This window comes from Saccopteryx bilineata, chromosome 1 (assembly GCF_036850765.1).
Source record: "Saccopteryx bilineata isolate mSacBil1 chromosome 1, mSacBil1_pri_phased_curated, whole genome shotgun sequence".
NCBI lineage: Eukaryota > Metazoa > Chordata > Mammalia > Chiroptera > Emballonuridae > Saccopteryx > Saccopteryx bilineata.
In genome coordinates this window covers 119,274,721-119,288,025 of record NC_089490.1, presented here as the reverse complement: position 1 = coordinate 119,288,025, position 13,305 = coordinate 119,274,721, and the positions used below count along the sequence as shown (strand labels likewise).

Here is a 13,305-nt window from a genome sequence, read left to right as displayed (position 1 = left end):
TCCCCTGTGCTGAATACTCTCAAAAAGACTTAAAAAAAAAAAACCCAAAAAATATTCAAACACTGCTCTAGCCTAACATTACCCAACCACCACATCTGAGGGAAACCACAAATCTCGAAGCTCTTTCTTCCTATGAATAAACAAATATGGAGGCAATGACAGGTCTCATAATTCCATCGAAAAATAGCCATAACTGTGAGTGGGTGCGGTCTAGACAGGTTCAAAGAAAAACCATAACCTTCAACATAGTCAATAATTTAGGAAATATAATAAGTATAATGAGAAAAGCTATCTATGTTTGGCCATATTTGGGTAAAATAGTTGTGAAATGTTTGAAAAATAATTAGGGAGGAAGGAAAAGAAAGCAACAAACTTACACAAGGATAGTTTTGATACACAAAATGGCACTAAATGTCCACATCAAGGATTCACAAAAACAGCTAAATTTTCTTTCCTAATGTATATTTAGAAAAATACCCTTTGATAAAACAGTCCAAAATCTAACTAAAGTTATCTTCCTTCAAACTTCAATCTTTTTTGATGCCAGGATGTGAAAAGCATTTTTATATCCCACTTTGAGAAACTTCATTATAAAATTTAACCCTGAAAAACAAACATCACTCTGGCAAGATAGCTCGGCTGGTAGAGCATCATCCTGAAGTGCAGAAGCTGTTTGTTTGATCCCTGGTCAGGGCATATAAAGGAACAGCTCTACATTCTTGTATCTCTCCTCTCTCTCCCCCCACCTTCCTCTCTCACTGAAAATAATAAAAAAAATTTTTTTAATCCCCTCTCGCTGAAATCAATACATAAAAATTTTTTAAAAAACAAATTACAGCCTGACCAGGTGGTGGCGCAGTGGATAGAGCGTCAGACTGGGATGGAGAGGACCCAGGTTCGAGACCCCGACGTCACCAGCTTGAGCGCGGGCTCATCTGGTTTGAGCAAAATCCCACCAGCTTGAGCCCAAGGTCACTGGCTCCAGCAAGGGGTTACTCGGTCTGCTGAAGGCCCTCGGTCAAGGCACATATGAGAAAGCAATCAATAAACTAAGGTGTTGCAACGTGCAATGAAAAACTAATGACTGATGCTTCTCATCTCTCTCCGTTCCTGTCTGTCTGTCCCTGTCTATCTCTCTCTCTGACTCACTCTCTGACTCTGTAAAAAATAAATTTTTAAAAAAGTTTAAAAAAAACAGAAATTATACCCTAGTATGAAAGGAATTACTCAAAAATAAGTACTCTCACAGTTCTTCTATACTATCTTAAAATGAATTAAGATTTAGGTATATTGCCCTAGGCCAGTGGTCGGCAAACTCATTAGTCAACAGAGCCAAATATCAACAGTACAACAATTGAAATTTTGGGGGGGAGCCAAATTTTTTAAACTTTATAGGTAGGTACATTTCTTATCGAGGTTGCGCCTGCACGTGGTATTTTGTGGAAGAGCCACATTCGAGGGACCAAAGAGCCACATGTGGGTCACGAGCCGCAGTTTGCCAACCAGGGCACTAGCTGGTCAGCTCAGTTGGTTAGAACATCATCCCAATATGCCAAGATTGTGGTTTCTTTGTTTGTTTTTTTTAAACGAGAGGCAGGCAGGGACAGGCAGGCAGGGAGAGAGATGAGAAGCATTAACTTGTTGCAACACTTTAGTTGTTCATTGATTGCTTTCTCATGTGTACCTTGACCTGGGGAATCCAGCTGAGTCAGTGACCCCTTGCTTAAGCCAGCGACCATGGGGTCATGTCTATGATCCTACACTCAAGCTGGCAACCCTGCACTCAAGATAGCACCGCAGCGGTTCAAACCAGGGTCCTCGGCATTCTGGGTCAACACTCTATCCACTGCACCACCACCTGGTCAGGCCCAAGGCTGTGGGTTTGTTCCCCATCAGGGGGCATACAAGAATCAAACAATGAATACATAAGTGGAACAACAAATCAATGTTTTTCTCTATTCCTCACTCTCTAAAATCAGTAAGAATAATTTTTAAAAACGTTTTAGCTATATTAACTAGAATATTGAGACACAGAGGTTCATTGTCCAGGCTCTCATGATAGATTTAAGTTATATTAGGCTGTATAAGATATAACAGAAATAGAACAAAAGTAAATGACTAAATTCTATCCAGCTTCCATACTTCTTTGCTATGTAATCTTGGGAGAATCACTTATCTAAGTCTATTTCTTTTTCATAAAATAGACACAATTAACACATATTTAATAACTCTAAAACAATAAAAATGTAAGATGATATATATTCTCTAAGAGGATGGTTTACAGAAAAATTGTGTTTATATTAGACATTGGAGGCCCCATCTCTGGTGAGAGGAGCAAAGAGGGACAAATATACAATGACCCTTGAGAGGTCCCCTCTCAAAATAACTGTCGCCATATTTTTCTGCCACTGTCCAAAAAAACCCAAAAAACTACACAGCCATTAAAAGAATATTTTGGCCTGACCAGGCAGTGGCGCAGTGGATAGAGCATCGGACTGGGATGTGGAAGGACCCAGGTTCGAGACCCTGAGGTCGCCAGCTTGAGTGCGGGCTCATCTGGTTTGAGTAAGGCTCACCAGCTTGGACCCAAGGTCGCTAGCTCCTGCAAAAGGTTGCTCAGTCTGCTGAAGGCCCGCGGTCAAGACACATGTGAGAAAGCAATCAATGAACAACTAAGGTGTTGCAACGCACAATGAAAAACTAATGATTGATGCTTCTCATCTCTCTCCGTTCCTGTCTGTCTGTCCCTGTCTATCCCTCTCTCTGACTCACTCTCTGTCTCTGTAAAAAATAAATAAATTAATTTTTAAAAAAACAAAAAGAATATTTTGAGACTACCAAAAAAATCTTCACATTTACAATGACCAAACTTTCAAGACACACAGGTCAACAATTTCAATGTTGTTTCAAGGTGGTCTTCTGTGAGAATTTCTCTAGAAAACCTTCCTCACTACTGTCAGAACAGGTCAGCTGTACCTTCTAAAAAGAGTACAATGCAACCTGACCTAGAATGCATAAGAATTTAGTGATTAGTAAAGTAAATTAAAATCAGGCAAATCGGCCCTGACCAGTTGGCTTAGTGGAGGAGCGTCGGACTGGCGTGCGGGAGTCCCGAGTTCGATTCCCAGCCAGGGCACACAGGAGAAGCGCCCATCTGTTTCTCCACCCCTCCCCCTCTCCTTCCTCCCTGTCTCTCTCTTCCCCTCCGGCAGCCAGGGCTCCACTGGAGCAAAGTTGGCCCAGGCACTGAGGATGGCTTCATGGCCTCTGCCTCGAGTGCTAGAATGGCTCTAGTTGCAGCAGAGCGGCACCCTAGATGGGCAGAGCATCGCCCCCTGGTGGGCATGCTGGGTGGATCCCGGTTGGGCGCGTGTGGGAGTCTGTCTGAATGCCTCTCTATTTCCAACTTCGGAGGAATAAAAAATAAATTAAAATAAAATAAAATCAGGCAAATCTATTCTAAATATAGAGCCAGCAAGCAGCATTAATTTACATGCTCAAAGGGTCAGGGGAGCTAAGTTTATTAAGGAATTAGATTCCTTTACCAGTCAAATATGATACAAAATGATTTCATATACACCAAGAGGTACACCACCCTAAAATCAGGAAGGAATGAATGAATGACTTTATGATTCCTTTAAGCTCTAATATTTGTCAGAAAAAAATTCATTATTTTACAAAATGTGAACATACAAAAGAGAAGCAAAATATTTTTTTGAATCTATCAAGATTTTGTCTCAAATCAGTTTGTTCTTTCAAGGTGTGTCTAAAATGACAGCTATAATTTTAATCTTTTTTTACCCACATTAAATGTATTATTTTAAATTTTCTGTTAAAAGATATGGAATAAAACAGGACAAAAATATTTCATTTCAAATTACAGCAATAAAATATTTTTCATGTATTGCAAGAGAGCTGACAAATTGCATGTTGTGTTCAGGAGATACCAGATTGGCAATTAAAATGCAAAGTGACCTCCTAAGATTGATTTCACTTCCTATCAGCGATGTGATTTTACCCTGAAAAGTCTACAAAAGTCACTTTATATAACATAAAGGTAACTGGCCTCATTCAAGTCTTTGAATAATATTTTATCTCCTCTCACCCCCAATCTTCCCCTGTGCCTCTCCCCACAAACACACCAAAACACATACACTAAAGTAAACTTGATAAAATGGCACATGTAAAATAACTCCTGCATCAAGAAACATGAACATATTTTTTTCTGGCAATTGTTTATAAAGTAAGAAATAGTTAAAACAGAAAGAAAAGAAGACAACTAGCTCTTACTGCACCACTAAAATCTACAAAATGAAGTGCCCCACCTACCCAAACTCAGGTATATATTATATTAAGAGGACACTGGGATTTGAAATTTGATTAATAAAATAGGTCAATCTAGTTTTGAAAATCCAATCATGGATTTCATATGAAAGTGTAGACCCAAGAACACAATTCTATTATACTTAACAGAAAAGATTAGTTTTTCGTGCCTGTTTTTATTTTTTAAAGAGGAGAGAACCCTCTCATGATTCATTTTTAAAAAGGTATATTCATAATTTGGCATTTAAGTAAATAGTATAACTTTTAATGTAGAGTTAACTATCCAACCACTTTGATACATGAAAAGGTCAGGAAAACCTAACTCCATCTGGCTTCAGCCAACAAATATAAAGTCCACACGACATAACAGCATAGTTTAAAAGGAAAAAAAGTTTTTAAGCTGTTACATGATGGTTTTGTTTTTTTTCCAGGGTGAAGTTCAAAATGAGATAAGAAAGAAGAAATGGAAATCTTACTAACTTACTGTTCCAGTAAAACTGTTTTCTTTTTCTTTCTTTCTTTCTATCAAGAGAGATATAGAGAGAGGGACAGACAGACAGGAAGTAGAGAAATGAGAAGCATCAATTCTTCATTGCCCGTACTGTAGTTGTTCATTGATTGCTTTCTTATATGTGCCTTGATGTGGGCCCCCCACGCGGGGGGGGGGGGGGGGGGGGGGGGCCTTGCAGCCAAGCCAGCGACCTCGGGATTTCAAACCTGGTCCTGTGTGTTCTAGGCCAACACTCTGTCCACTGCACAACTCTCTAGTCAGGCTAAAATTGTTATATTTTAGTAACTAGAAGCACAAAGTCCTCTGGGGTTACCAATTTTCCCCTCATTTGTATCTAGTCCATTATGATAATTTAACACTTAGGGTAGAAAAGAAATTAAAAACCTAAAAAAAAACTTGTTATCAAAATCTACTGTTTTCCACTTCTATGAGGTATCTAAAATAGAGTCTTATACACAAAAAGCAGAAGAGCAGTTACCAGGGGCTGAGGAAAGGGAAAATAAGGAAGTTATTGTTTAATGGGTACAGATTTCAGTTTTAAATAATGAAAAGGTCTGGAGATGGATAGCGGATGTGGTTACATACAATATAAATGTACAAATACTACTAAACTGTATACATAAAAAGGTTAAAATAATATTTTTTTTAAGTTCCAAACTTCAAATAGGCCATTTAAAATTTTTTTTAAAGCCCTGGCTGATGGCAAAGTGGATACAGCATCGTCCCAGACCACTGAGGTCACCAGCTTGATCCCAGGGTCACTGGCTCAAGCCCCAGTCAAGGCACATATGAGAAGCAATCAATGGGTGCACAACTAAGTGGAACAATGAGTTGATGCTTCTCTCTCCCTCACCCCTTTCTTTCCTCTCTCTCTCTCCCCCCACCCTTCTCTCAAAAAAAAAAAAATTTACTTTCCAATCCACAACTACTCTATTTTAAAGCACAAACTAGATCATCCTGGCCGGATAGCTCAGTTGGTTAGAGAATCCATCCCGAAGCACAGAGGGTGCCAGTTCAATCCTTAGTCAGGGCACACACAGGAACAGATCGATGTTTCTGTCTCTCTCCTTCCCTCTCTTGCTAAAATCAATCAATCAATCAATAAATTAAAGCACAAAACCATATCAAGATTTTTCTATCCTATATTAATATCAGGTTTTCAAATCCTCATTCAAACTTTTATTATGAAAGCTTAGTTGCCTGGTCTGTGATGGCACACTGGATAGTACTGACCCACATAGAATGCTGAGGTTGCTAGTTTGAAATCCTGGGCTTGCCAATTCAAGGAACATATAACAAGAAACCAATGAACAACTAAAGCAGGGGTCCCCAAACTTTTTACACAGGGGGCCAGTTCACTGTCCCTCAGACCGTTGGAGGCCAGACTATAAAAAAAACTATGAACAAATCCCTATGCACACTGCACATATCTTATTTTAAAGTACAAAAACAAAACGGGAACAAATACAATATTTAAAATAAAGAACAAGTAAATTTAAATCAACAAACTGACCAGTATTTCAATGGGAACTATGCTCTTCTCACTGACCACCAATGAAAGAGGTGCCCCTTCCAGAAGTGCGGTGGGGGCCGGATAAATGGCCTCAGGGGGCCGCATGCAACCCACGGGGCCATAGTTTGGGGACCCCTGAACTAAAGTGAAGCAATTATGAATTGATACATCTGGCTCTTCCCCACCAACTCTCTTTGTAAAATCAATAAATAAAACCTTGGGTGAGGGGTGGTAAAAAGAAAAGCTTAGTCTATATACCAATGATTGGTATGTAGAAATAATTGAGATGTATTTCCTGCAGTTCTCCAATTTCCTGATGTTCATTAGCAGTAACATCCTTCAAAAATAAAGACTTCTTTCTGCAGTCAAAATAGCATTATTGTTAAAATTAGCCAGAGAATCTTATTATTTGTACTAAATTAATTTTATGAATACGGGTTCAAGAAATAACAAAGGGGTTTTCATTTTAACAAGTTTACACTTATTGTATAAATTATGAAGACTTCAAGTCTAGCTCTGTAATATTAACGTACATGTAGTTGCAGTGATTACTTGATGTATTCAGTCTATATCCAGTTTTTCCCACAAATCTGCAAAGAGCTGAAAATGTTCTTTTACAGGTGTGTGCCAACTCAACTTGTAGAATCGAAGACTTAGAAATGTTACATTCTCTCTACCCTGCTAAGAGAATCCCAGGAATCTTCTACATAGTTCATGCTACTATATTGAGCTACTAAATCAGCATCCTGCCATGACTCAAAAGACTACCACAGTGCCCTGGCCGAAAAGCTCAGTTCCTTAGAGCATCATCTCAATACACCAAGGTCGCAGGTTCAATCCCTGTTTAGGGCACATGCAAAAATCAACCAATGAATACTTAAAGAAGTGGATCAACAAATCAATGTCAATGTTTCTCACTCTCTCCCCAACTCCCTCCCCCCCTAAAATCAATAAATTAAAACAAAATGTCTGCCATACTGATATATACCAAGTGACATCAAGCACTGGCTCACAAAAGGCAACTCAAAATGACCAGGACACCAACTTGGTTAAGAGAGTTCATACCAAAAACCTGATTCCGGTGAAGGGCATAGTTACCAAAGCTGCCTTATACAGTGAAAAGCCATAGGATGGACACAATTCACCAGTGCACCATTTGGTGTCTACCTACACACCATATATGTTAAATCTAACAATAAGACAAATGTTTTATTTATCAAGCTTGAGTAATCAAAAGACTGCTGACATATTATATCATATTACAACAACAGCTAATACTTATTAAAAGAAATTTTAAATGCAATACCATGGGTTAAAATATTAGGGGTGCTTATTTGACCTCATTTTTTAAAAAAAATCAGTATGATCTAATTATCAGTACAGCATTGAAAGCAGTTACCTACTCACTTAAACGCTGATGACTTTAACCATTTTAGTATCAGTATATTTATCTCAACAGAGATGGAAGAGAGTTGGGAAATGTGTGGCCTAATAAATTATCTGTATTTACGATGTAACATTAATTTCTGGAAAACATGCTAAACATGGCAACTTTTCAAGACAAATCTAGATAAAACTGAAAAAATTAAAATTATAAATAATATTATAAATATTTTGGTACATTATACTTTGACTCACTGAATTTGCTCAATTCTTCATTCACTATCCAAAGGAGTCCTGAAAGCGTACAGGTCAATACTGACTGATCAGAACTTTTTAACTAAGTCACCTCTGACAAGATCTGGGAAAGATGATCAATTTTCACTCACAAATGAGTGAGTGTAGACTATCATTTAATACAATTATATACACTTATGCTGGTACCAATAGTCTCTCCAGTTAATTTCAGCATCAGGGATAGTTTAGGACCACCATAACAGAAATCATGAACAGTGCCAATTCATAAATGCCCTCAACTCAAACATCAGAACTTTGGAATACACTGTATTTATTTATAACATTCCCACTGTATTTTAGAAAGTCTATGTTCCTCAGAGTAATATACCTAAGAGCAAATTACTTTGAGGGAAAGAAAAAAGCCTAACTAGCAATTATAAATTAATAAAACTAATGAAAACAGGGAGTAAAAAAAAAGAAATGGCAAAACCAACCCCTCCTCGCTGACCATCTACATGTATGGAACGGATGTGATCTGCCAGATCTGGACTAGAGTTGAAGCAAGCCTGGCACTGGTCCCAACAACAATTATAGGCAATATTTTTGCTTGAAGAAGTAGTGCTTCCTTGTCCGTTCATCATTGCTGGAGTTGAACGCCCACTGGAAATTGTGCTGTCTACATCCATTATAGTACTGCTTATGCTACAAAAGAAGAAAAAAGGCTGTGTTATTCCTAGCAATTCACTAAAATGAATATGATCTTATAAATATTTAATTAAGATTATTACTTCATGTTCTGCTCTACACAAAGCATACTACCTGTATTTTCCTTTAAAAAATAACACTGCTTTGAAATTATTTACTTGGCAATAAACTGCAAATCAATGCAAAAAAAAAAAAAAAAAACAACACTACTACCTCAAAACCAGGCATGCGTGGGATAATTTAAGCAACTTTTGGCAGACACAAACTCCCCAATACTATATCCTACAGAAAACAAACCACACACACACACACACACACACACACACACATTTCATCACATTTCATCCTTTCCATAATTCAAACACAATAAAGTAATAAATAATTTCCAGCTATAAATAATTCAGAATCAAAAGATTACCTTTACAATTCTATAAATCACTAGTTGACCTAACATCTATCTTGTAGTCTATTCACTAATCTGAGAATACAACTGCCCTCACATCCTATCTCTTTCCATTTCAAATAAGGTGGGAAATTTTGCTGTATTCTCCCTTCTAAATACAAAAGCAGAAGAGAGAAAACCAGATGTCATAAAGTTAGCCTGATTTTACCACAATCCAAATAAAATGTTTTTAAACTAAATGCTACCCCCCAAAAGACTGAAAATGACAATCAATCCCTTCCCTTTTCCTTTTTATTTACTAAATAAAGTATTACATATTAGTAACCTTTCTATTTACCAAAAATTACATTAATGGAATAAAAGTTTAATTTTGAATGTTCTAATTTTCGCGTCTTAATAAATACTTTTCCATTCATTTTAGTAAAATATATATAATATACATACTATATAATATATAATACATATGTATTATAAATATATATTATACATATATTTATATATCTTTCCACAGAGGAACTACATGGAAGTGGCTTCAATTACAGAATGGTCAACAGGAAAGATATTTTCAGAGTAAAATCATCAAAAGCTATCTAGCTAGCCCCGGCCGAGTATCTCAGTTAGAACATTGTCCTGAAACACAAAGGTTATGGGTTTGATTTCTGGTCAGGGCAAATACAAAAATCAACCAATGAATCATAAATAAGTGAAACAAATTGTTGGGTTTTTTTTTTACTTTCTCTCTTCCCTTCTCTAAAATCAATAAAAAGATTGTAAAATGAAAAAATACTTTACAAAATATATACTATTATCAGTTTGCAATTTAAGTGCTCACAAATTATACATTATATTATACTAAGGGGTCCACTTCCCTATCCCAACTGTTTATTACAGAAAATTTCAGAAACAAGAAAGTGTATCTAAATCTAAACTCAACAAAGAAATGAACATTTTGTCCTGACTATATTATTTTTCTCAATTATCTGCAAGTTATAAACATACTTCAACCACAATTATTTTAGCACATGCCTCCTAAAACTAAGAACATTCAAAAAAGAACATTCACTTATACCATTTCAATCTTATTTGTTCATAACTAAGAATTAAACTGAATTTGAACCTATTAATAAGTAACTTTCACTGGGGAACATTTTTTTTATCATTTTCTGTTGCATGAGGTTTTAGAACTTTTTCTATATATTTCTGCATCGCTGATTCCAAATCTGAAATTCGTTTTTTGGTGCATGCTCTAGTTTTTATGCAATTTTAATTTTTTTTGTTACAGTTAATGGCATGCATTGATTTTTAAATTGGAGTTAAAGGGCAACGACTCTTGGATCGAACATAACCACAAGGCAATTAATGTTTTACAAACATCACTTTAACATAATTGTAGTTGCTTTTAAATGTAAAAATGGCATAATAAAAAATGATGACATTGGATCATTTACTACAACATGGATGGACCTTGATAACATTATACTGAGTGAAATAAGTAAATCAGAAAAAAACTAAGAACTATATGATTCCATACATGGATGAGACATAAAAATGAGACTCAGAGACATGGACAAGAGTGTGGTGGTTACGAGTGGGGCGGGCGCAAGGGGAGGGGAGCTAAGGGGCACAAACAAAACCAGATAGAAGGTGATGAAAGACAATTTGACTTTGGGTGATAGGTATGCAACATAATTAAATGTCAAAATAACCTGGAGATGTTTTCTCTGAACATATGTACCCTGATTTATCAATGTCACCCCATTAATTAATTAATTAATTTTTTTTAAAAGCGGCATATGATTGCATATCCTAATATGCCTTCAGCAATACAAACTATCCCACACTCTGAGACACTTCCGGTTCCAGTTTTCAATGGTTTTATTTCTTCTAAGAATGAAGAAAGTGAACATGGTGATCAAGTGTATTTTGATAAGATGCATGAGGAAATGGTTGTAGAATCTGAAGGGTCTTCTTCTGATGTCAAGCAGTCATTAACCCCTCAGCAGTTTAGCCAACCCGAGTTGAATGACTTAGTAAGAGATTTGGGCCTATCAAAGAAAGCAGCTGAGTTATTAGCCTCCAGGCTTCAAGAAAAGAATGTACTTCACTGGTCACGCTTCCCATTTCAGGAAACGTGAACAAATTTTTGTGGACTTTTTTTCCAAAGATAAACACTTTGTTTACTGTCACGATATCAGTAGTCTTCTCAGCCAGCTAGGTGTTACCACTTACAGTCCAACAGAATAGTGGCTACTTCTTGACAGTTATAAACGGAGTCTGAAATGTGTTCTCCTACACAACGGTAATTAATGGTTATGCAGCAGTTCCAATTGGTTATTCAACTCATCTGTGAGAGAATTGTAATGACATAAAAATTGTCCTTGACTTTCTGAAGTATGAGGAGCATAACTGGATCATTTGTGTGGATCTTAAAGTGGTAAATTTCCTGCTAGGACAACAGAGAGGTTTCACAAAGTATCCTTGCTTTCTGTGTTTGTGGGACAGCCGAGCTCCAGAGAAACACTGGACACAGGAGTGGCCAAAACGTGAAGCTCTGGAAGAGGGGATGCAATATATTGTGAAGGAACCTGTAGTTAATCGAAACAGGATCACTTTTCCCCCACTTCACATCAAACTTGGCTTAATTAAAGCAGTTTGCTCAGGCTTTGAATAGAGAAAATGAATGCTTTCAACATATTATTTCTGCTTTTCCTGCCTCGTCTTTTGAGAAGAGAAAAGCAGGTGTATTTGATGGACTTCAAATTTGAACCCTCATACGTGATGAAGAATTTGCCAGGAAGATGAATAAGAAGGAGGAAGCAGCATGGCAGTCTTTTGTGGCAGTTACAAAGAACTTCCTTGGCAACAAAAAAGAAAACTATGAACTTCTGGTTCAAAGGATGATGTTCGCTTTCCGTGACATTGGATGTAACATAAGCGTTAAGATTCACTTCCTTAACAGTCACCTTGATAAGTTTCCTGAAAATCTTGGAGCTGTTAGTGATGAGCAGACTACTGCTGGAGCATCAAATGAGATTGTCTTCAACAAGTACACAAATGCAAGAGCTACAAATGCAATTTTTTGCCTGAATAGAATTTAAATAAGTTTTGTGCAAATTTTATGATTAAATTAAGTGTTTTAATGTTCTGTTTTGAAATTGTAGACAAATTATGATGCAATCATATCTTTTAGTGTATTAGTGTATTTACTCATTATATAAATTATTATATTTTCACAAAAATGATGCCCAAGAAGACATTCTACTTCTAAATGTAAAAAATTATACAATAAGATTAAAACCTAAAATCTTGAATTGCAAAAAAACTGTAGCTTACAGAGAAAAACTAATGTCAGATTTGAGATCAGCACACTGGAATTAGGTAAGAACAGGTGTTTTTGTGGATGCAACAAAAATTTTGTTCCCCAGTGTAATCTGTGTAACATTAAGTGCACCCAAAAAGCTAGCAAAAATGTTTTTGCAGGATGCTTGACACAAAAGCCCCAGATTTTTCCTTAAAAGATATTCACAAATTTAAGTTCAAATAGCTATCTACCTACCAGTCAATACAGAGTCTAAATATTAACTCTGAAGCCATCTAAATCTTTGTAATCGCTATAAAACTCTTAAAATGAATTAGCTCTTGAATATCTCAATATTTATTTATAAATTGTTTTTGTGTGTATGGTATAGTTTTCCTATACTAAAATACAAATTTTTATTTAAGCCCTAGAAATGTCGTTTCATGATCCCCTTAACTATGAATGTTTACCCATTTTCGTTATTGCTTGCTTCATATATTTTAAAACATTTTAGCTGTTAAGCTCATATTTTTGTAAGCCATACTAATTAACTCTAAAGGCAATAAAATATTAACAGCTTTAAGTTAACAACCAATCTCACTCAATTTACAGAGACCAATCTCAGGAAAAGAGAGAAATATTAATGACATTATGGTACAATCTCACAGGTACAGTTAAAAAAAAAATAGCCATGTAGAAGTACAGTGTAATAAGATTCCAATTTACATACCTAGGTGGAGAAAGGAGATAGATTTAGATACAACTATCTTCTAAAGGCAAGATCTCTTCAAGGATGGACAAAAAAAAATGATGTTGGGGGTAGGATGTGACTAACATAGGAGTGAATCTTTCACCATATATATATATAATATGATATATATGCACCTTTTGTATCATTTTAAATCACAAAACTGTATTGTACTACCTGTATTTAA

General features: G+C 36.2%; 1 protein-coding gene across 2 annotated transcripts in view; it reads right to left on the bottom strand.

Moving 5' to 3' along the window:
* The window catches only part of AEBP2 (AE binding protein 2), a 76,875-nt gene that overhangs the window by 41,442 nt on the left and 22,128 nt on the right, over positions 1-13,305 (bottom strand). For both annotated transcript variants that reach the window (XM_066264559.1, XM_066264558.1), the window contains one exon: positions 8,459-8,666. In XM_066264559.1, the coding sequence (XP_066120656.1) occupies positions 8,459-8,666 (208 nt within the window). The remainder of the gene's footprint in view (positions 1-8,458; positions 8,667-13,305) is intronic.